Here is a 25309-nt window from a genome sequence, read left to right as displayed (position 1 = left end):
TCATGATGGAGGTACGATACAAGAGTGAAAATACAGCAGCCAACCATGGGAGGGAAGAGTAGGAAGAAAAGGGGAAGGATGCAAAGTTGTTATTTGGTTGCTGTTATGGTAGTATCAGAATGAAATTGTTGGTGAAAGTAGGAAATGAGAGTTGCTATGAAGGAACATGAAGTAATAGAACAGGAAAACAGTTGAGGACAGAAAGGACACTTAATTACCTCTGTTGTGTTTAATTACAAGGATGGAAGGAGAGAAATAGTGGAGAGTGATGAATGCAGACAGCTGCTGTAACACTGACTGGCTTTCTGACAGGGCTGTAGAATTACAGTTTAGATTGAAATTAAGTGGCCAAGGAGAGCAGAAGCTTGCATGCAATTGGCAAAAGGAGAAGATGGGCAAAAACACATTGTTGAGTGCAAGGAAATCTCAAGGTCCTTTCTTTCATTTTGATGCAAATGTTCTGAATCTTCCTTAATACCTATTCAGCTTTGCAGTGTATTATACAGATTATACACAGAAGTGCACACGCATACTTAAATAGTCAACAAGAGCTGCTGTTTTCTTCCACAGCTGCTGTATGCTGTAATAACTGTAGAGCAAACAGTGCATTGCTCAGTGTTGAAATGGCTGAACACCTCAAACTGGTGCCAAACTTGTACTGATAGAATAAGACAGTTAAGAAGGAAACTCTTCTAGACTCAAGCTGCAGTGTTAGAAAGCAGACATTCTTAAATATCGGTGCTGGATGCATGGAAGTAATCCTCCTATCGTGCTTAGCTTACACAAAAGGTCTTCAGTTTATATACATTACTTGTGTTACATATGCAGAAGTTTTCCAAGAGGTATGTTACCTATGCAGAAGTTTCTCAGAAAAATTATTTACTGAGAGCTGCAAAGAAGGAGCTGCAAGCTCTTTTAGCCACAGAGATTATATAATTTGATAAGGAAAACGATTTTTTTATTCCTTCAGAAGGAGCACATACAGGATTTGATGAGTAAAGAGTCTCTCAACTATTTGTGTGCCTCTTATACCACAGAAATCTAACCATTTTTTTTTGCTGTACCCACTGGAAAAAACATGTACCTGGAGTTATGGTATAGTCAATGTTTGTTGTATATTCTGTTTTTATCTTAGGAAGTTTTAATTTTTTTCTTGCAAATGATTGAAGAAATATGTACAGAGCACCCTGTTAGATCTCCTTCCTAAATGGGTTCAAATCCCTGTCCTAAATCAAACAGAATGAGACCTTAAATCTTCTTGTGACCTTGAGGAACATGGGCCTGGCAAAGAGTGGGGTCAGAACCCTGAACTTTGAGAGAGCGAACTCTATACTGTTTAAAGAATTGTTGGATGAGATCTACTGGGCAGCTGTTCTTAGTGACAAAGAAGTGGAGGAAAGCTGACTACTCTTTAAGGATGCCTTTCTGAGATTACAAGAGCTCTCCATCCCTCTGAATAAGAAAGAAGAAGGCAGAGGAGGCAGGAAACCAGCATGGCTTGTCAAGGGCTGGCAGGTCAGACTGAGGGAAAAGAAGGGGTTGTACCATCTATTGAAGCAAGGGCATGATATGAAGAATCACACACAGAATCACAGAATCACAGAATTACCCGGGTTGGAAGGGACCTCAAGGATCATGTAGTTCCAACCCCCCTGCCTGGCAGGGCCACCAAACATACGCCTTTACTAGATCAGGTTGCCCAGGGCCCCGTCCAACCTGGTCTTGAACACCTCCAAGGACGGGGCATCCACAACCTCACTGGGCAGCCTGTTCCAGGACCTAACCACCCTTCTAGTAAAGAACTTTCCCCTAACATCCAACCTAAATCTTCCCTCCTTCAACTTAAAACCATTTCCCCTAGTCCTGCTATTATCAGCCCTTTCGAAGCTGACATACTTGTTTTTTGCCTCAGTCTTCACTGGTTGCCAGGATTCTTGTGTTCCTTACATCCTCCAGGTGGGACCTGGGGGAGTAGATTTCCCCTCTTCCTCCCACCCCCCACTTTGTAAGAACAAAGCAAGTCCATATCGCCTCATTAGTTTGAATGTATACAAGTCTATTGGGGCCGGATGACATGCATCTCTGGGTCCTAAAGGAGCTGGCTGATGTGGTTGTTGAACTTCTCTCTATTGTATTAGAAAAGTTGTGGCTGTTGGGCAAAGTCCCCAGTGACTGAAAAAAGAAAAAAAAAAAAAAAAAGAAACAAACAAACAAAAAACCCGACAAGGAAACATCACTCCTATTTGGAAGAAGGGGAGGAAGGAGGACCCAGGGATAGGCTGCCCAGAGAGGCTGTGGATTCTCCATCCCTGGAGGTGTTCCAGACCAGGCTGGATTGGGCCTTGGACAACCTCATTTAGTATCAGTTCTGGAGGTTGGTGGCCCTGCTTGATGTCAGGGTTGAAACTTGATGATCCTTAGGGTCCCTTCCAACCTAAGCCATTCTATGATTCTAGATTAAAGTTTCCAGCATTTTAAGCTGCCCTCTTCCCAGATCTAGGAGTTTGATACTGCATTCAGTAATGTTATGTTACTGTAGCAGAGAGTTACAGTACAACAGTTGTCATTTTAGCTCCAGAAATCAGGTTGGAATGGCAAAAATGAAGAAAACTGTTCCTAAATAAAGCAGATGAAAATAGATATTTTTTTTTTAAATAAAGTATTTATTAATATATTGTAAGGGATAATTACATTCTCACAAGCAAATTCTGTGTATGTATGCTGCAATTTTTTTCCATTAGCTGAATAACTCATGAATTATACATAGATCCAAATCCTTATGCAGAGTAATGGGTGTGTGAATGTTTCTTAAGTATTCATCATGAGGAACAGAAAATCCAGTAGAGATTACAAAAGTTATCATCTCTTTCCATCTTGTATAGAAACTAGTAAATAAATATATTTATAAATACCATAGAAATCATAATAAATACCAAACCCACAGTCTTACAGATTCTGCAGGACAGATTTCTGAAGTTCTAAATCACAGTCTGCAGTCGACACGAGCTGACCGTGACTAGGAAACTGTTGTTGACACAACATACTAGAGCACTCCAGGGGAGCAGGAGGAATTACCAGTTTGCTGCTGTCATAGCAAAACAGTAGGGCTTAGTACAAACAAGCTTTGCTGTAAGTGCACTGCACTTAACTGATTGTGTCTGGCTGAAGTGGCTTCCAAGGGATCTTCATTTCCCTTAGCAAGTCACTTTTCCTATTCAGTTTCTTCAGTTTCACTGGACAGTGAGTCCCACAGCACTGACCACGATGAAAGGCTTTTTTAAATAGATGCAGTTAAATAAATAAATAAATAGATACTAGAATCTACAGTTAACGCCGATGCGGAAGGTGGAAGATGGAACTCTGCCTGAGGCTTTCTCCAGATGTTTCTCCCAGTGGAAATCAGGAGCACTTTTGAGGTTTTTTTCCTGTCTGGAATTTTCTCACAGTGGTGCATCAGAATTGAGCTGAGCCCTGTTAAGAGGTGAGGAAAAAGGGTAATTTAGAAGGTGGTTAATAGGACAACTGTTGTGGCTTAGCACTGCATAGTTAAAAGCAAATGATGTCTATCTGCTGTCTCAAGGCACAGACAGAATAATGTTTCAAAAGTAGTTACTGGAGTGTCTGTGTTTGCGTATCTGGTGCCCAGCTAGGAAACTTCTGCAACGTGAGTTTCTGCATTCACTCATATCAAAGAATTCATTAACTTGGAAATTATTTGGAATTATTTATATAGGATACTGAAAGTAAGGGGAAGATAATTTTTAATAGCCCCATTTTTCATGATGTGTTCCTTTTCCTCCAAATGGAGTTGCCGGTTATCAAGGGTTTAGCTGTGGCATAGTCATTGAACAAGAACGCCACAGAAAAGCCCAATTCTATAATTAAGCAATGTTTCCCCATTCTTTAGCTCTGAGTAAGAGAAAGTGGAAACTTAAACTGTGAAACCCCATTAGCTGGCTTTTTTTGGGAGGTTTGCAACTTAACTGCTTGATCTGAGAGTGAATAGGACTTACTTGGCCATAAGTGCCTTTACGATCAGCTGTACCCAGGGAGCAGTGGGGTCCAAGCACACCTCTCTTCCATCCTTTAGAGTAGCTCTGCAAAACAAGGAAGAAAGAAAAATTAGGAAACTAGTACATGTTTCATGCACAGAATATAATTACTACATGTTTAGAGCTCGCGTCCCTATGCTCGTAATACTCACACATTCATCAAAATTTTCCTTAATAAACATAGGCATTTATTTAGAATTTGCTTACAACAATAAGGATTCTTGAACAAGCTTGAAACATCCAGTGACAAAAGAAATTTTGATAGTATATGGATTGCAGCACTTTACTACCACCTCTGTGATACTTCAGACCAGACCAATTTCAGTGGTTCCCTAAATCTACCTGGGGGAACTTGCTTGTGGGTTTTGAGGTACATTATTACCTCATGTATTAAGAACTGACTGGTCTTTGTAACTCATGTTCTACCAGCACAGAACAAATATTGAATGGATCCTTTGACAGATAAATCATAGAATGGCTTGGACTGGAAGGGATCTTTAAGATCATCGAGTTCTTGATGGTCACTTCAGGTATATACAAACTCAGAGAGACTATAGAAAAAGCCCACAGCCACAGCATAATGTATGTTGGGAAGAGAGAGGCTCTTGCTGATGGTTTACTTACATGATTTCAACATTCTTGCAGTGGGGGCCGCTCGGTGTCAGCTTCACATCATGAATGGATTTAGGGCGGATGAATGCAGAATGAGTGCTAATGCACTGGCACCGCAGCTCGTTCGCCATCTTTACCAGGGTCCTACCTACGAGCACAAAAGGAAGATTGCATTTGAGGGTAAGTTACAGTAACTGTACCAGCTAGAGAGCATGGCTGCTCTGTTCTAACAACATACTGAAGTCCTACATTTCTTCAAGGTGCCTAAATCCTCACAGTATAAAAATCTGTTGCTTATTTTTTCAGAGGAGCTAATGCCCAAGTTCATTTAAAATTACATCAACATGCCTTTTTAAAGTAAAACCACGTATTTTGTGTTTACTTGTAATGACAGACAACACTGTACAATTAATTGCATCTTTTAGTATTTGGATTGATATACTGGCATGTATAAAGAAGAGAGAATCCTGTTATGTTTCCCTAATTTGAGGCCTGTCTTTGCTATGTTTATACTGTCTCTTCTCCACTTGCAGCTGTAGACTGCTTGCTTGAAACAGTATTGTCATTAAATAAGAAATATGAAATACTGAGTGGGATGATACTGCCCTTTGTGGGAAGTTAGAGCAACTTTCAGACACTTTTAAAGAAGATCCTGTCTCTAGCCAAATTACATTTTAAGTGAAATACAGAACCAGAATTAATTTCATTTGCATCCTTAAAATATTTCCCACAAGATGTCAGTAACTCTTCAGTGCAAGAGCTACAGTAGTAGATTTCTGGCTGAAGCAAAACTATTGAAAACATTTGAAAAGAAATGTGCTTGCAGAAACAAGCAGAAAGCTGCCTCTCTAGGGGCACACATCTCAGCAAGTGCCAAGATAGTGCTGCAGTCCTGTGAATACTGGGAGGGATTCACTTACCTTGTGACAGAGCTGCTGAAACCAGGAGGAGAGCCAGGACAGCTCCAAGCTTGCCGTTCATGGTTAGGAGTGTTTGGCTTGTCTTCTGAGCTGAGGTTTTGTGGAGCTGTGATCTCTCCTGTCAGAGGACTGCTGATGTCTGAACAGGGAGACCCACTGTGCTTTTATACAGTTCTTTGCCCGTGTGCAGCGCTCTGCTAGCATGTAGATTGCGTTAGAGGAATTTCCCAGATGTAGTAAAAATGAGTCACATGACTGTTGTGAAATAGCCTAGCTGATGATGAATTATTCTGCTGCAAATAATATAACGTATTAATTTATTAAAGCACATAAATAATACCCATGCAGTCTACAGTCTAGTTTCTTTTGTAGGCTTTTGTAGATTTTGCTTTTTCTGTTGTGTACATACTTATTTCACAGTATAACTTTATGATGGCTTTGGTTACATTTATGTTGTAAATCTATTATGTTATGTATTGTTTCCTCGTGGTAATAACTGGGTTTGTGTTGCGGATTTTAATTATTTTTTTGTATTTATTTCTGTTGAAATGGTACTGTACAAAATAAATTCATCTCCAGTTCTTTTCTGTTCCCTAAAGGAACAGAGGGTGCAGTATTCAAAGCATCCTGGTGGATATTCAATTCTAAAGAACCTAGAAAAACATTCCTGCATTCCTGTTACAGTTTGAGGAAATTTTGTATGCAGATACAATGGCAAGACTTGCTGAATACATCTGCTTTGTTTGCTTTATAAATGTCAGTATTGTTAATAACCCATTTCTCTTTCAGTTACGGTAACCCTAGGTCTTAACAGGAAAATAATAGTAAATTTTATGATATTACTGTAGACATGTTTGTTAAGGAACTTTGTTGCATGAGTATTCAATGGTAGAAATAATATTGTGCAACGAATACATTTCAAGGGAAAGCTTGGGCTCCGATGCTAGTTTGTCATATAAATGAAGATTTATGTTTTTATCCATTTGGAGTGTGTGTGATAAGATGAAGCCATTCTGCTCTGATTCTGTAAAAATATTGTCCTTTCGACCATGGTGACTTTGGCTGTTTGTCGTCCACATCCCCGAAGTTTCGTGTTTCGTGGTCTGTGGACTTATAAAGGCACTTATCCCCACCTCCGAAGAGTTAAGAAAAACTCATCTTCAGAGTGTTTAATAGTTTATAATTTCTTAAACTACACTGTTTACTATTGGCCATGAACTCATCTGTTTCCCATCAGTATCTCAGCTGGCCCAGGAAAAAATATAGCTAAGTTTGACTATTCAGGCACTTACTGTGTCAACAGGAGATACCACTTCTGGCTGAAAATGATGCTCCTCCTTAACTGTCTATCTTACAGAGCTTTCCTGAAAAATGCATTCAGTTTTCTGCAGGCATGAAAAAGGAATAAATCATATCAGATATTGAATGTTTGTTTTATTGTTTATGTCAAACTTCTAACAAGTTTGTTCTGAACAAAGTTTGTCTGATTCTTTTCTTTAGGGATCTCTTTCTTTGTCTCTACATATATATGTATACACACACAGAGTAATTAAAACTTCGTTGGGGGGTACCAAATTCTTTTTTAATTTTTTGCAGCTCTATCTAACTTTAGTGTGCACTGAAATGCTATTTATCCAAGGGGAAAAAAATCCCCCTTGAATTCCCAATTACAGTCAGTGACTTTTTGCCCTCCTTCATGCTAGAGTAAGCTATTTCCTGAGTGTGGCAGTAACAGAACCACAAAAAATCCCCAGGACAAAAATGGAGCCAAGAGCCTGCTCCACCTATATGATTAACCCTGCCCCGGGGCTAAGAGCAAGTATCACTCTAAAAGAGCAGGATGTTTGTAATGAAATAAAAGCCCACTATGTTTTCCAAGAGCTGAAGCATCTCTTCTCACTACACTACACTTTTTTTCCAATATGACACAGTTTCATCAAAACTACAGGAGAATATATAATAGAAATGTTGTGGCACAGAAAGGTTGAGGTGTGAAATCAAGCCAAATTCCTGGCACACCTAACCTGTGTTCCTGGGAGTGCTGTGCTTTGCCCAAGTTCTCCCTGTATTCCTTCAACGCTTTGCCTGGTATTTGATCCCAGTCCCTGCCTCCATGTGGGAACTCCAAATCCTTTATTTGATTTTGGCTGGGTGTGTTTTCCCAACAACCATCAGAGATGACTTATGTGAATGGAATTGCTTTATCTTTTGGAGGATAACGTCGCTGACTGAGCTGATAGTGTTATGATCAGAGACCTTCCACAATTAACCATGTTAAAAACATGCCATTATAACGAAGAAACTAGAAGTTAGGCAATAAGCCAATTACTGAAAGACTACCGAAAAGGGAAGGAAATGCTTCCTTTTCTTGTGTTTAAGGCAGCGTATAGGATGTGTTCTCCATGCTGCAGGATGTCAAAAACTATTTCTTTTTTTTTTACATGACTCAAAGCATTGTGTAATGAACACAAAAGTCAAAAATTTTTTAGGATCTTGGCTGGCATCACTTGGAATCTTTGTATATAGCAAAGAACGTGCAAACAGAAGGGATGTGGAGGTGTGGTAGGGATTCCTGGGCACTCTGGTAACCAAGAAAGACCATCATGAGTGATGATGAGATGATCAGGAGAGATGTGGGCTTCAATACATTGCTGTTTCTGGTTGCCTCAGTTCAAGGTAGATGTTCTAACCATTGGGCTGATAAAGTTCCACTCTCTGCTAAAGTTAAGAACACACCTTTTTTAGTCTTCTGAAGTCACCTTCATTTCCCTGAAAAGGGCTTGCTGGCAGCACCAATTCCACTTGACCTGTGGTACCTTGAAGGGACAAATAGTCACCTACGCTCAAAAACTGGGCACAGTGTTGTGCAAACTCATGGAAGTATGCCGTGAGGCAACCCAGTGGGAGCATATACACAGTGAACAGACTGTCTCCTGAACATCTGTTTTTTACTAAGTGTATTGAGGAAGTCATAACAAGGAAAGGGAAAAAGGTTAGGGCAACTGGTGGGGCTTTTTCACTTATGTGTCTAAATATAGATGGTTATGTACCCTTAGTCTGATCACCACAATTGTTGAACATTGCTGAATCTCTCTGGAATCACAAGATAGCAGGATAGCTTTTTAAAATTGATTTACCTTTTAATTTGTACATTTATAAATACAGTGGTACAAGTATGTATTTATGCATCTGTGTATATTTATAGTAGTTACAGATCTGCTTGAAAACAGTCAGTTCTTCGTTGTAGTTTTCATTTGAAAGATTGTTGTAGGCTCAACATTTTCCTGTCATTACTGTGGCAATAAGCATTCTCTTCCTGCCAAGCAGAATATGGAAGTAAGATAAGGAAGTGATGGGAGGAAACATAAGAAGTTTGAAGAAGTTTGTCCTGTGAACTTCTGATTAAGTTAGAAGCGATCAGCAGGCAATGTATATGACATATTAATCTCTGGTACTTATAATGTCACCCTGTTATTTTTCTTTCTGCCTAAATTACAGCCAACAAAGCTTTGCAGATGTCAGCATGAATACTTTCAGGTAGCGCAGGTTGTTTCAGTCTGAGCCCCTCATCAGACAGCACACAGATAGGTTGGCATGCTGTGCTTTGTCATGCTTCAGCTGTGCTTTGTCATGCTTCAGCTCTGCAGCAATTCATCCTTCATCTTGCTGTATCTGTCAGTGTCTTCTTACCTGTAAGTGGAAACTAGAGCACAGTGCATACCACTTTAAAAATAACGCAAGCAGTTTAGTAATTTAGTATCACTAATATCATCTGCTTCTTTCTGAAAACCATTAGTTGATCATTAGTCTACCCTGAGGCTGACAGTGGCTGGCTTAGAACTGCTGATGAGACATAATGAAGCACCTCACCGAGCATAGTTTAGTTGCCAGTTTTCTGGCAGTAGTAAAGAATCCACACCTATCCATTGCTTGCAGCTGTGCTGCAAGTGTACTCTGTCAAATATAATTCAGCTGAAGCCACTTCTAAACACACTTCATTTTCTTTAGTTACTTTTTGACTAGTATTCCCCATTTCAGTGAATGGCGTCTCTCAGATGTTTAAATCTTTTGTTAAAAGTTCGGTTTTAAGGATACGCTTCCAAAAATTAATTTTTTTTGGCACACATAGAAAATGAAGCCATCTTTGGTCTTTTTCATACCCATTATTATAACTGTCAGAAACAGCTGTCATAAGGATCTCTGCCTCTTTCTCAAGGACAGATCTTTCTTGGAGAAATGGATGTGGCTTCACTTCTATCACATTCACCCAGGGGTGTTTTGCTTTTAAAAGAAAACTCCTAATGCTATATTTATGTGGATTGGGTTTCTTTTTTTGTTTTAGTTTGGTTCCAAAGTGCTATTCACTGCTGAGCCCTGACCTGCCACTTCTGTCATGCAGCTTCATGTAATTCTGTAACCATGTTCTAATGACAATACTAGAATGCCTCATTTTTATAGGAGTTTTGGAATTTCTCCTCCTTTTTTAACTGCTTTTGCTGTTCCATGCACTGCCCTTCATCTTGTATTTTACTGCGTATTCTGAGTATCCTAAGGTCCTTCAGCTTTTCATCACAGTTGATCTTAGTCTTTCCTACTTTTCAATCAGTGTTATCAGAATACCATATCTCATAGCTAATTAGCTTCCCAGACCAACAGTGAAAATGCCAAACCAAATAGGACTCCACATAAGCTTGTGTAGGAATCCCTGGATCACTTCCCTTTTACATAAAAAGCTGACTTATTTTTTCTTTCTTTCCTTCATTTCCTTATATTCATCTGTTATTTTTCTAAATCCAAGTCTTCTTAACATGTATCTCATCTCTAATGTTTGATGAGGGCTGTGAAACCCTTTCAAAAAGGCAATTCAACTAGAACTGCAGGATTTTCCAGTCTGTGTGCTAGTTGTCATCTTACAAGAACTTGCAGTGCATGAAAGACTTCCTGCACCAAAATTTCAACACTTGAACAAATTAGATTAATATTATTATGTCCATTTGTTTTTCTCCCTAACATTCTGCAGATAAAATAATTACAGGTGTTTAAAACAGAAGAAGAATAAAAGTCTTGAGTGAAATATCTCTTGAGCACTAAGTATGTATTTTTTTGCTCACTGGGATATTGAGATATTCTTATTTTTGTGAGGAGAGAAGGGTGATCTCAAGAAAAGAAACTGGAGCAAAATGTGATCTGATAAAATACAGCATCCATATGAAGTAATGTCAGTACTTTTATAAAATTAATAAAGGAATTGGTTTTGAAAGGGGCTCTGCAAAATGATACTGTATGGAGGGGAAATTACCATTTGTCTTGGACATAATAGTGTTTACCTTTTTGTCATCAGGGAGCAGGACAACATTTGTGATATGTTAGCTGAGATCAGTAATTAACAAGAACCTGGCTCAGTGTGTCAATGTGAGTTGCTCTGCCTGCAGTGGAGACACATCACATAACCTGCTCAGTTCATAACACAGGCTTGTAAACAACTCCTTAAGAAATTACTGTATCTTGACAACATAGTATTTTCTTTATGTTGTATGGTTATTTTCTATGCCTTTATATAGTGATCAGTTACAGAAATTGTGATCAGCCAGAGAAAAGGCATTCTTTGATAGAATAATTCTATAAGCTCCAAGAGTTAAACAGTTATCCCCACAGCTTCCCAGGATGCAGTCATACTGGGCAGACTGTCTGCCCAGAGCTTTGTGCAAAGAACACTGCACAGTTGACAGAGCAGAACAAGTGTCACCTCTGCTTGTTGGAAGAGAACTTTTCGGAGTTATGGATGAAACTGCCATGGCTAGCTGCCCTTCAGATTGTACTTCAGGCCTTTCATCTGATTCCCCCTGGTATTTTCATTTATAATTCTTAGTAACTTTGTTTCATAAATTTTGAGGGGAGTGTTACTATACATGGTGAATGCTATGGTTCATTTGCAATACATGCGTCCATAATGAAACAAAATAGCATGGACTTTCTACAGTCTTCTTTTAGGAGGACTTTAGAAGTCAAACTTTTTTGTCAAACAAGTTGCTATTTCCATTGGATGTTAAGGAAGTGTATGCAAACTGTATACTTGTACTTGTTGACATCATTTCTAAGGCCTTCAGTCACGTGGAAATATTGCCAATGATTTGACATTTTATAAACCTGCAATAGCCCAAAGGAAGAAAACAGTATTTTGAGCAATAACTAAAGTCAGGGAGCAGAGCTGGACACCTGCTCCTTAAAAGACAAGGCAACAAAAGGGACTCCACAGCCAGCAGGGAAGACCGTCACCAGTCAGTTCAACCAGGAATCAGGCACCCCAGCAGGTGTCTCAGTGATGATGCACATCCAAGTCCAAGCCAGAACATGAGGCCTTGAGTCACTGGCTGGATGAACAGGGTCCACAACCAGGAACAGGCATGGCAGGGGCTAAGCTGGAGAGCAACACTTTAGGAACATAGAAAGAGAATGAGCTTAAATAAAGTTCCTGGGCCTGTGGGCAGGTGAATGGGTGGAGGACTTAGGTGGGAGCATTAAGGCTTACAGGTGCCCTCTGGACACTGACATCTCCCAGCTTAACAGCTTATCTTGATCTGGTAGTAGCTGATTACAAACACTGTGACTATACTAGACTGTAAGACCATTTTAATTCACAGTCTTTTCTCTAATTTTTACCCTGATAACATGTTTCATCTGCATCTGAAGAAGACCTTATCATTCAGATGTTTAGCAGAAGCCCAGAAAAGGATTTCAGTGTACACAGGCAGCAGCAATAACCAGAGAAAAAACATAAGTGAAATTTAGTAGGATGGAAGTTGACTGAACAGCAGCACGATGCACGCACTAGATTTTATCATCCAGTACAATCCAGGACACATTTGTCTGTGTCCCTAACAACATTCTGATTTGAAATGGACTGTGCATGTTTCATGTTTATTTTCTTTTGTACAGATATGCAAAAGGAGGTAGTTAAAGGAAACTGGCTGAATTATGTCTCAACATAAAAATATTTTACTAGGAGAATTAGTCCTTTAATGGCTTCAGAGTTAGTACTGGCAAAGCAGAAACAACACAGAAGTACAGCCCAGGCTTGACAAAGGTAATCATCAAGTTAGAAGAGCTGCAGTGCTTCTCTTGGTTTGTGGGGATCTGAGAATTAGAACCATATTTCAGTGAGAAGTGTTATTTATTCCTAAGAAAGGCCTCTTGTAATTTCATGCTGAACAGAAATATATTTCTGTAATATTTCTAGCCAGCTTCTGAATCACTTTTCACTTATGGAGAAGGAAGGGATATGGTTCAGTTTGCGCAAAGGCTCTACTTAAGGTTCTAAGAGTAAGCTACTGATGAAATTTTGGACAGAAGTGTTAAGAGACATGCCTTGATCATGATTCAGCTGCCAGTAACTTGACTGGAATTTTACTTGTGACAAAAGCCGTGCACATACTGCTTTACCAATGTTTCCAGTAAAACTGGTCCTAAACCCTTAAGATACACACATGATTTCATGGCTGTGTTTTTGAAGTCTTGCTTCCTCACCTCTTCTTGCCTCACACTAATTAACGGGGGGAAGCCAGCTTGTAAAAATCATCCAGAAACCAGAAATGTTATTGCTGTAAAGCAAATTTGAACAAAACCTGGCCCCATGCTAAATTCTACCCTCTTTATGTCTTGAAGATGAAATCTAGCAGTCTGTAATGCACTGGGATGGGGGCAGAGATTGGAGTGGAGGCAAAGTGTGGTAGGGATAGTTGTCGTATTGCACAAGAACTTGCTCAAACGGTAATAGAAACTCCCTTTTTATCTTCTTACTCCATGAGCAAACATACACTGTTTGTGCAGAATATGGAGTGGCTCCTATTAGGAAAAGGTCAAAGAAGAATAGATATCTAAACAGTTGCTCAAGTTTCCCATTTTCTCAAGTGTTTTCTTCTGACATTCTAGCCTTTTCAATGTAAATCACTTTGTCACAGAGATATATAGCCTTACAATCATAGCTCATTCCTTATGGTATCTTCATTTCTCCCATTATAATCCTTCCTTTTCCCTGGAATTTCAAAGGGTGCTCACTGGCTTCATTACAGTTTATCAGGTATGAATGATTACAGTAAGTTAATTAGAAACCTGGTTCTGTGCCAGAACCACAGCTGACATGCTGTTTTACACTGCTACTGTGACTGGGGTTTTTGTGACTCATCATTGTTTGTTCATTACTTTCTGCCCATGGGTTTTATCAGTTTTTCAGTTCTCTGAAAAAAATTAAGTCTAGCAAGAAAAGAGGAGGAAAGTTGACCACTTCTGTATTTTTTCCTACTGAAAATTGTCTGCACGCACTGCGGGCAAGAATTCCCTGATGTCCTTATCAGTCCCCACAACTCAACCTCCACTTGACCTTGTGAGATGCTTTTATGTGATACAGAAAGAAAGTAAACATATCCTCTTATGTCAATAAGGAAATTAATAGCACATGACACTGAAGTAAAAACATTTACAAAAACATTTATTAGGTAACTAAACTAAGATGTTTTCCATAAATAAATAGGTAACAAAAGCATGAAAACTTCAATATTTTCCATAAATAAATATATAATGAACACATAAAAACATCATTGTTTCCCATAAATAAATAAATAATGAAAACATGAAGACCATCTGCATTCTTGTGATTAATAAATTAATTAATATTAGAGATGCAAAAAATATCTAATAGAATTCAAATGAATCAAGTGCACTTTTTGTAACCAAAAGATGCCATTAAAACATATGTTTATAGCTTCACAGCAATAATTCACAGTAAATAATACCTTGAAAATGATGGCTCCAAAACTGATACCTCAGATTTGTGGGTTACTGACCCTGAAAGCCCCCTTTTTCTAGTCTGCAGCCCACATGAGAAGCAGTGACCTGAGTAGAGTTGATGCTACCCATCAGCACATTGCTGGAGAAAAGGAGTTGTTGGGCAGTTTCTAAACAATTAACAAAAAGGGAAGACATCTTTTAGAGAAAGACCTGCAGAGAGTGCACTGCATTGATCCTGCCGTGGCTAGCAAAAATGACTCCAGATCATCTCCGTCTCCTTTCACAAGCCTTTCTTTTCTTGCCTACTTTTTCTGATTTCAGTGTTTTTTCTCCTGTATGACACTTCTTTAAAAGACTTAAACTACAGTTGTCAATTAACTGCAAAAAGAGAGGAGATATTTTCTAGACGATGATGAAAGTATGAATGTAGGAGGCAGGAGGAAATGAGCTGCCGGGAGCGGAATGGTGGTGTCTCCCACTTCTGACTTCCTGGAGGAGGTAGGATGTTTTTGTTCTTTGCTTTAGGATGCAGTATTGTTCTTGGCGTCTGCCCTATGAAGAAAATGGAAAAGAAGAAGATTAAAACTAATTGAACAAGTCTCACTTGTTGAAATTGCATAAAATCAGCCACAAAGAATTTGTGCTCTGTCCAAATCCCTTAAAAGCCATTACATAAAAATGAAAAGGGACGTTAGTAAGCAGTCACCTCTTCATGAGTATTTAGTAACTCAGTGGACCTCAGTGGTTTGATCCTTTGCTTAACACCTCTTAGGCCTGATTTTCACCCACACACCTAAATACTATTCTTTTTGAAAAAGTTATTGTTGCTTTTAGCCATTGCACGCAAGAAAAAAACAGTCTGTGTCTGAATTTCCAGAGGACTGAGCACTAGAGCTTAGGTTTTCAATATCCTTGCGCCTTATGAAAGTTGCAGCTAGCATTCTCATGGGATGTGTGGCACGCTAGGAGTCTGAACATAATGCTATAGTTAAAGTACAAAGCAAGTATTTTCTCTGGTTAATAAAGTTCCTGATAGCAATTTTCTGATGAGACAGAATTTTGAACAGTTTATGCAGTGGCTGTTTGCTAGCTTATTCAAAATACTGCTCTTCAATAATTTGTGCCCACAGAGAAGAAAATACTCACTTGTCCAGAATTGCCTTGATGATCAGCTTCACCCAGGGAGCAGTGGGATCCAGACACACTTCTCTGCCATCTTTCAGAGTAGCTCTACATCAGAGAAAAAAAAGGAAGGCAAAAGGTCTGTTTAGTGAATTTCTTCTCCTTAGGCATTTTCCCTTTTTTTCTTGCAACATCCGGGTTCTCTAGATATACACTGATGTGTTCTCCCTTAATTTAAGTTGCTATCAGTTGGGGCTGTAGCCTAATACATACTTCCACTTTTTTCATGTATTCCTATGCCTGTCATGGATAGATTAAACTATCTGCTGGACTCACTGTTTTCAGAACTGCTTCTTTTTTTTCAGATAGCTTTGTTTGTATTTGTGGTGGTGTTTAATCGAGGAGCCATATGTTTCCATCTTGATTCAGAAACTGTACTGCCAAGTTCATAGGAATTTTGCCACAGTAAGATTTCTGTGACTTCTATGCTAATAGTCATTTTTCCACTGACTTCAGTAGAAGTGTGATCATAAAATGCATGTCTTGATAAATTGCTCAATGCAGCTCAATGGCTTTAGTTCTCTCTCTTTATGCCAGAGGAATTCTGAGTTTTAGATTTATTTGCTTGTTTGATGAGTGCAGGTTTGTGTTGAAATATTTCATGCAGTATTTAAGTACGGAGTTACAGAAATAATGCAACATATGACACATATTAAGTCACTTGTAGGGACATCATGCATTGCTGTCCTGCATTCTGATTAGCCAGGTCTGCTGTCTTGAATCTTTTAGAGAATGCTTACATCATCCCTAATGCAAAATCTGTTTCCCTTTTGATGAGTAGCAGGCAGGATTTTGTAACAATGCTTACATGACTTCCACGTCCTTGCAGTGAGGTCCGCTAGGGGTGAGGTTCACATTTTGAATGAACTTGGGATGGATGAACTTGGAATGAGTCTCTATGCACTGGCATCGGAGTTCAATCGCTGAACGTGCCTGAGCAATACCTGTAAAACAAGGAGAAAAAAACCTACAGGTAATGTATGGACTATTTGCCCAGGAAATACATGTCCTTTTCTTAGAGTATTAGAAATAATTTTTAGGAGTCAGACGACTTGAAAAATTTTCCTTCACCAATTCTGTTGGGCTGCCCAATAGCTGTCACTGTACAAAACCAGTTTTAATAGCAGCTAGTGGTATAAGGAAACGCAAAATGATAATGACTGAGCACCAGCAATTTTATTACTCTGCTTCTATTTCGCTAATCTTTGTACCTGGCTACTTCAGATGAATTTACATGGATTTACTCTTTCTACTGTGAAGTAAAATCTAGCCCCACACAGAGTTATTTGCTGCACTTTAAGACAGCATAATATCTTCCCCCATCAACATCCACACTGTCAGTTAGTTCTAAGGGTTTTAGGAAGGATTTCTTTACCTTTTGCTCCAGTCATTGAGATCAGGAGAAGAGCCATGACAGCAGCTACAGCTTTGCCCATCATTTTTCAAGTGTTTCTTCTGTGTGTCGCCCGGGTTTGGTTCTGTGGTGAGGTTTTTGCTCCTAGATCCTCAAGGGTGGTAAGTGGCTGTGCTCTGGTACCTGCCACTTACTGATTATATACTGTCCTGAACCCCCTGCATCATGTGTAGGTCATACCACTGGAAACTCCTGAACCTGTAATGTTCTATTGGAGAATGAGTCACGGGGGTATGGGCAAACCCCTTTCCCTCAATGATCATGAACTTGCTTTTCATAAGCAGGAAGCACTTTGTTAATTGAAGAGTGATAAAAACATAGAATACGTACAAAAGAGCCCTTTATTTAGATTTGTGTACTCTGTATTTTCCTGTGTAGAACCCTTGTAAATGTTCTTTTCCATACCTTTGTACTTTTATTTATTATGCCACTTTCCCTTTGCAACTTTTTTGCCTATGATCTGTGACTTTCCACGTGTGTCTTTGAACTTTGGGGTGTTGTTTCTTTTGCTGTGCATGTGAGTGGTTCTTGTTCATTTGTTTATTTTATTTTACATTATTATTGTTGGGAGAACTGATAGAACTAGAAACTACAGTTTTGTAGATATGAGAGATACTAGAACTGGATTTTAGTAAGTTCTCCTATGCCTTACATACAATGACATTTTAAAAATGTTTATTTTCTGAGAGGACTTGTGTTACCTTTTAGTACAGTGAAGTTTAACATCACTGAAATAAGCAACAAAATACAGATTGTTTTAGGAGTGCTACTGAGCATTTTGAATTTGGGTAGAGGAGAATTCCGAAGGGTTCTGTAGTATTCTCACTCTGATGTTAGTGAGACATTTTTTGCAAATTTAAATTTGGCCTTGTAAAATAGAGTGTTCTTAATGATAAAATTAAAGGAAAGATGAAAATGTGGAGGAGAATTATTCAGATAGTCAAATACATACAAGCATTTGTATTAATTATAGAAAATAATACTATAACATAATTGTAGGGTTTTAATATAATAAACATATATTAAAATAAACATATAATAAACATATATTTAATATAATAAACATAAGATTGTAGGGTTTTAATACATAATGGAACCCTGTTAATGTTTTTCTGCCTGGTAGTGGAGACAGTTAAAGGAATAAAACATAGAATGAAATAGGAATGAGTATATGTTTATTGTTCTCCAACTCACCATGAAGAACACAGAGATTTAAGTATGCAAAGTTGAATTCTTAATATTTTCTTAATATTTTTATATGTATCAGTGTCTGTATTTATACAAACATATATAGATAATGGATGTGTTCTGAATAGTAGCCATATAAGATGTATAGACATGGAATTAAGCATCTTTTCTCTTCTGCAAACTTTCATCTTATAGTGAACATAGCTGGATTAGGTAACATAAGCACCTAAGCACTTAATAACAGCTTGTCAAACCTAAGGTCTGCCTAATGAGTATCCTCTCTTCAACCTCAACCATGGCCATAGGCATATGTCTGGGATTATGAAAGAAAAGGTCTAATGTTTGAGACTTATCCCTATTACAGTCCCATGCTACGCCTGGTTTGATGCCTTTTCACTCTTTTGTTGGAGAACAGCAGTTAGCAATTGATCCTTATAACTAATTTCAAACTCTTTTGTAATTCCATAGTCCTCTATCATATCTCCTCCAGACGATCTCTTGAAACAAAATGATGTTCTGTTGCCTGTTACAGCATAGATTGGGTTACTCTTTCTTATATCTGGGGGTTTTTTTGTTCCTTGTTATACTATTCCCATGAATAGCCAACAGTCTACAGAAATGTGAACTAAGATATCAGTGGAAATATCTTCTGGTCTATAGACAGGTAGAAAATGGAAGTATGAATGGCATTGCCTATAGGGTGTAGACCTCTTCCAAATAAACCCAATAAACTGTTCTTTGTCTTTAATTTCATTAAAGTTTTTAATTAACTGAAAGATAAACACCAGATAGGGAGAAAGCAGAAATAACATTTCCATAAAACAAAACAAGCAGTAAGTTTTACACAAAGGGCACATGCAGTATAGAAGCAATAAGATTATCTCCAAGTTAATGAAAAACCTAGATGTCATACATCTTCCCTGTATAATATCATGATTGCAGTGTAACAACTCTTGAAACACAGCAGTGAGAGCAACTGAGAGGAGGATTCTGGAGCCTGTGTTTTAAATCGTAATTTAAAAATCAAAGACAGAAAACCAAGAGGTAGTGAGTAAAGTCGGCTTCAGAAAATGCTGAACCAGCAAATGGAAAACTCCTTTTGTGGTTACAAGGAGAAGTCAGAAAAGATAAACCATAAATGAAAAAATCACATGTATTATTGTAAACTCTTGTGGTTGGGGTAAAAAAAAAAAAAAAAGAGGGGTTGTTTCTTCAGTTCATTTCTGAGCTTCTACTTTTGGAGTTGTGAGGCAGCTGAAGACGTGACTTGCAACTACTGAACTTTCAAAGTGCAATGTCTCTGACGGAAAGGAGTAATGCCCAAGCCTTACATGTGAATGTTATAAACGACATGCACAGTCTATAGCTACATAAATGTTTTCTTTGTCATAGGTTTTATCACTTGTTGGTGATAAGGTATCTGAGAAGTGTATGACATGTACAAATGCAGTCTAGAGACTAATATCCTACAGCTGACATCTAACAGTGATGTGCAGCAGTGAAGCCCCTGCCCAAGTGGTGTGACAAACTGGCCATGTTAGATTATTTTCAATCATTCCGCAGGTGCTGCTTGAGGCTTAAATGTAGCTAATTTCATTAGTGAAGGCTTCCTCATCTGTTTTCCTATGTCATAGCAAAAGGTAGGAAAGTGCTTAAGTGAAAAAAATGAGTTCCTCAGATTATTTCCTTGATGCTTCTCCCTAGCCTTCCCCATCCGGTGAGTGACTTGGAACTTCACTTTTCTTTATATAACTGAAATCAATGGGGAATTTCTTTCTTCTGCTGTTCCTCCAGCACTGCTTTGACCTCATTGCCTTCAGCAGTTCCTCACCAGTGTCTTTAGAAATCCTGCCTATATGCCCGATCCAGACATTAAAGGTCAATTGGAAGTAGCTGAATAGCTGAGTCAGTAAATGTGCTAACTCCTTCCTTAAAAGAGTAGTCAGTTCAGCAAGAAAGGCTAGCGCTGCTTCAGATGTGCATTTCCTTCAGGAAAATTCTTCCTCTTATTTTCTCACACTTTTGTAACCCCATATGTAACATCTATGCATATGTGTGACCTGCGAAGGGAAAATGTGTCAGCTTTTTTGAATCCTTGTCTGTCAGTCCACATTTATTTTTCTTTCGGCTATGAGACACTCTCTGCTGTTAACCTTCCTTAGGCAACTTGACTGATTTGTGTGGTCCAAACTGAGAATTTCCTTTTAGTTATATATACCAGAGTTATGTGTCTTGTTCCCCTATTTCTTACATAGAGACCAATAAAAAAGAAGGCCAAACCAAGATGTTAAGTTTGCCGGCTGTCACAATAATTATTTTTATATGAAAGGTATAGAATAAATGGGTGTAAATAGAAATGTACCCATAAGTTATGTGTTCAGCACTCATCTTTCTAATGAGCTTCTGCAGTGTCTGAATTAGCCCCCTGCAAAAAATATTTGTTCATCTTTGATTAGTTAATGTGGAATTCTACAAGCCTAACTTGTCTGGCTGAGTCCTCCTTCTCAGTAAAGACTCCCTGAAATTCTTGTGTTTGGCTGCATACCTCTTTCTTCAACTGCTTATGCCCAGTATTTAACACCATTAACAGAACAAAAATAGCATTCATTTGTTTCTGGGAGAGCTAGACATGGAGAATAGTATGTTTCCTAAAACAATCTTCTACTGGGCAGGTGTCGCAAAGGTCACCGTGTGAGTGATTTAACAAATAAGTATCGTTTGGGTATGAAGTTGCACAAAGCCTTATGAGAAGGAAGAGAGGCAAAGCTCTGCTGTGCTACTTCCTCACCGCACAGGAGGTGATGATCCCTATTCCTGTATTTTCCGTGCGGTCCCGTGATGCTTGCTGCAGAGAACAATTGCAACACCTACATTGGTGAATAGTTCTTTCCTTCCACCGATGATGAAATCTGTTTTGGAGACAGAGGAAAGCTTTCAAGTTCCGTCTTGATAGGGCTCGGCACATGAATCTCCCTGCAGCACAATTGAGTGCTCCAGCAGTAGACAACTATGTAACACATCTGAAACTACTGCTGCTGCTCCTTGCTCTGCAAATAAAAATCATCTCTCTCTCTCTCCCTCTTCTACATTTTCTGCTGTGCTTGCTTGGTTTCTCTTTGCTCATCTTGCTAGCTGTTCTGGATCCTAGTACAATGCATTTATTATTCCACCGTTCTGAAATCCACTGGTGACAATGTTGAGCACTGATTCAGCAAAGTTCCTCAGCCTCAGTCAGAGCCTCTAGCTGACTCAGAATTTTGTAGTTTTCAAAAGTCCATAATAATCCAAAATTGCAGTCCTTTCTGTGCCCTATGGCCTATTCACAATATAATCAAAAGCCAAATAAGTTTTGATGGAAAATGTGTCTGTATACTCCTGGGGTTTTCCCGTGTCTGTGGTAACTGCATAGGAAATGAAGTCACCTCAATAAAAGGAAGCAGAATTGAAACAAAATAAAACAAAACCCACAAAAAATGAACAACAAAACAAAAACTGAAGGGCAGAATGCTGCTTAACCAATATGCTACCCAATTTACAGCTACTTTTTCAAAATAAAACTGCACTAGTTACATTACTTAAAAAATAATAATTTCAGTGGTAGTATTACTCGGGCTTCCCAGAATTTCAGCCAGTATCACCATATGTTGTATTTCCTATTAGGAATTATTTTTCACCATTGTGTTTAAGTAAATGAACACTTATTGCAATACGAGTAAAATAATTTTTCAAACAAATATTTTATTTAGTGTGGCAAAGCTATGACTTCTAGACAGAAACAGTTGTTGAGAACAAAGATAGAGACAGTAAAATATGTGTGAGTGCCATTTGCTCCTGTTCTCAAACACACTCACTTACTTCTTGGCCTACCTTTTGAAAGTTTCTATTCTCCCAGCTGTGCCGAGACTAGATTTATTTATTTATTTTTCTAGATAGCCCTGATCTACTTAAGTGAGAAGGATGAAATAATGATTTTTTTTTAACTTACTATGTTTTCAAGACTATTGCTAGTTAGATTCGCAGGCAAGGCATAATTACTTAGCTGGTGCCACACATGCATTGCAGGTCTAATTGTTTGTCTACTGGTATAAATCAGGAATAAGTGAAAATCACTGAAGTCATACATCTACACTGGATCTAATTGCAAAGAGAACAAGGTCCTGAACTCAGATGTAGAAAGATTATGGTAGGTAAGACAGCTACTAGAAGACAGAAAAGGTGTGTTGGCTTCAAATTCCAATGTGCGAATCATTCTGGCATTATTTCCAATGTTTCAGCCATATGGAGGAAAAATTAGTATGAGCAAGAGAGAGAAAGAGCTTACATGTATTCTTGCCTGCACCTGAGAGAACAAACAGTGAAATTCACTGTGAATTCACAGTAAACAGTGAAAACAGTGAAAGACAGAGAAATATGGAGTGGAAGGGAACCACATTTTACTCATCTGCATTTTACTCATGATGGCCTATCCCCATGGTGTGGGAAGCTGGCTCCTTGTGGGAATGATCTGAGAGAAAGTGCTCTTGATGTTGCTGTCAAACAACCTGATCATCCTGGAACCTCAACAGTCCGGGGGAGAGAGACACAGCCATGGATGCAATGGAGTCTTCTCACAATTTACTGCTGTGTTACATGGCTTATACACCAGCATGGCTTTCATGCATGCGCCCCATACACTCAGTATGCAACCCCCCACACACGTGACCCTTCCCACTCCCAGAGTCCTCCCTTGCATAAATCATGTCACCATGGGCATCTGGCAAAGCACTTCTTCATATCCCCATTCCATGGCTCTGCTCCATCTGCTTCAGCTCTTGTTATCTTAGCTGTTCTTTACTCAGGCCCATCCCTTGACCTTGCTCCACAACATGCTCCCAGGTAAGAGCCTGATTGGAGGCCTGAACAGATTAAGCACATCCTAAGGAATCTGCTCCTTCTTTGTATCAGAAATAGTGTTGCCAGCAGGAGCATGGAAGTGATCGTCCCTCTCTACACAGCACTGGTGAGGCTGCACAATGAATACTGTGTTGAGTTTTAAGCCCATCTCCACAAGACACTGAGGCCCTGGGGCATGTTCAGAGAAGGGCAGTGAAGCTGGTGGGGGGTCTGGAGCACAAGTCTTATGAGGAGCAGCTGAGGGAGCTGGGATTGTTCAGTCTAGAGAAGAGGATGCTCATGGGTGACCTTATCTCTCTCTACAACCACCTGAAGGGAGGTTGTGGTGAGGTGGGAGTTGTCTTCTTCTCAAATGTAACTATCAGTAGGACTAGAGGAAATGGCCTCAAGTTGCACCAGGGGAGATTCAGGTTGGATGTTAGGAAATACTTCTCTGAGAGAGTGGTCAGGCACTGGAATGGGCTTCTGGAGAGATGGTGGTGTCCCTAGAGTTGTTCAAGAACCATGGAGAGATGCTCTGCTGAGAGACATAGTTTAGTGGGAAATACTGGTGATAGATGGATGGTTGGACTTGGATGACCTCAGAGGTCTTTTCAAACCTCGGTGATTCTATGATTCTAGTGCAGCCCCCGCAGAAACCTTAGCTGAGTCAGGAAGGTAGCTCTGACCCAGGAATCGATTTCTGCTGGTTTAGTTACAGGTTCTGTTTAAATATTTGCCTTGCTGAGTGCATGGAATCATTTTGGTAGATTAACAGTTTGTGTTTGCTCTGTTCCATGGTATGTTGATTTCCAGTATTTGCTGCGGAAGAGATTGCTTTCCCCTGTTAACAAGTAAAATTAAGGACTTGCACTGCTGTTACACTTGGGTATTCTAATTGCTTCTGCAGTTGGTACAAACACTGGGCAGGACTCAGGAAAGTCAGCTAGGATGGGAACAGACCCTTGGTCTCTTCCCGGCCAGCCTTGGTCCTCAAGGAAAATGAGCAAAGCATATACTCTTTTTGAATTTACTGCAGCTAAAATGGTGCTGGAAGGCTGTGTTTTCCAGGTAAACTAAATTCATTTTTCTTGCTGCTGGCTTTACTTCTTTCCTTCATTCTAAGTTGCAATTTTATTCCTACATCAAACTGAAAATTTACATTATTCTGACTTCTTCACAAGTCCTGCTGTAGAAGACTTCTTTTAACTACAATGAATTCTGTATTGCTGATTGAAAATCAACAGTTTTAATGACAGCTGCCAAAGGTTTTATGCCTTTTCCTAATCATAAGGTTCATCCTGAACTTTTGAAAGCCATCATCTCCCTCTGCCAGTCTCACCCTGCTCCCTTTCATATTAGTCTTCAATGTTTGTCTGTGTGAACTTGGATTCTCATGCATCTGAGCACAGGATTCCACAGAGCAATAGTACTTTGCCACTGAAGTAGCAATAAAATTCAAACACTTCCTTGAGTTACACAGTAATCATATTATCACCTGAGGTGGAGAGGACCTATGAGATCATCCAGCCCAACCTTTAACTGCAGCAGTATAAGCAAAGAGCCCTTTGCCAAATATAGATGAGGCTATTCTTACTGATAGAATCAAGCTTCTAGCCATGGCTATTAATGAACAAGTAGTTTGAATCAAAGACATCTTTGCCTATATTTAGGGAAAATGTGAGATGTGATAACTACTCTTATGTATCCCTGTTTCTCTTACTTCTATCCCAGACCTAATTTACTCACACATGAATTATTTTAACTGGAATACAAGAATCTACCCACTTCCAACTAAGGATAAATTGTGTGTTGATATGGAGTTGATATGGAGCCAGGAGTTTCATTTTGCTCAGCACTTCCTTTCTGAAGGTCTGCAGTGCCTTTTGTTAAGTCCAACCTGTTGAGATCTTCAGTGCTGGTACAGTTAACCAGGAAATCACTATGAGTGCAAGGCATGCACTGGAGGTAGTTACTGAGTGGAGTGTTTTAACCACCCACACAAAATCATATCTCTTCCCCATTTTTCTTAACTGTAACAGTAGCTACAGAGCCTGAAAACTGTTATGAGTTATTACAAGGTTTTATTCCAACTTTTATCATTTCATTTCTGAAACGGTATCTGTGACTGCACTCTCGCTGCCAGTCTCCTTTAAGTTTTATTCTGCTAATCACATGTGTTCTTCAGAAAACATTTCCACTGCTTCCACAGAATCTCCATGATTTCTACTATTTTGGAGGACAAAACCTCCTGGGGTAGAAAGATGATCTCAGGAGGAGTTTCT

The 25309-nt window shown here is 39.1% G+C and overlaps 3 protein-coding genes across 3 annotated transcripts in view; 1 reads left to right on the top strand and 2 right to left on the bottom strand.

Annotated features, from left to right (window-relative positions):
* Positions 1-2642: 2642 nt before the first annotated feature.
* Positions 2643-5747, bottom strand: LOC107313502 (interleukin-8). The gene is made up of 4 exons (XM_015861822.3): positions 5585-5747; positions 4677-4812; positions 4014-4097; positions 2643-3471 (listed from the first exon to the last, which is right to left on the bottom strand). Exons 1-4 carry the CDS (start codon positions 5643-5645, stop codon positions 3441-3443), a joined length of 312 nt encoding a protein of 103 aa, XP_015717308.1. The 5' UTR covers positions 5646-5747; the 3' UTR covers positions 2643-3440.
* Positions 5748-14051: 8304 nt separating this feature from the next.
* LOC107313501 (interleukin-8-like) lies at positions 14052-17090 on the bottom strand. Its single transcript, XM_015861821.3, has 4 exons — positions 16926-17090; positions 16359-16494; positions 15515-15598; positions 14052-14920 (listed from the first exon to the last, which is right to left on the bottom strand). Exons 1-4 carry the CDS (start codon positions 16987-16989, stop codon positions 14890-14892), a joined length of 315 nt encoding a protein of 104 aa, XP_015717307.1. The 5' UTR covers positions 16990-17090; the 3' UTR covers positions 14052-14889.
* The window catches only part of RASSF6 (Ras association domain family member 6), a 45685-nt gene continuing 36779 nt past the window's right edge, over positions 16404-25309 (top strand). The window contains exon 1 of the mRNA XM_085546864.1: positions 16404-16523. The gene's annotated coding sequence lies outside the window, so the exon portion shown is untranslated. The remainder of the gene's footprint in view (positions 16524-25309) is intronic.

This window comes from Coturnix japonica, chromosome 4 (assembly GCF_054131305.1).
Source record: "Coturnix japonica strain WE chromosome 4, WE-NBRP24, whole genome shotgun sequence".
Classification (NCBI taxonomy): domain Eukaryota; kingdom Metazoa; phylum Chordata; class Aves; order Galliformes; family Phasianidae; genus Coturnix; species Coturnix japonica.
This window is presented reverse-complemented; position numbering and strand designations above follow the sequence as displayed.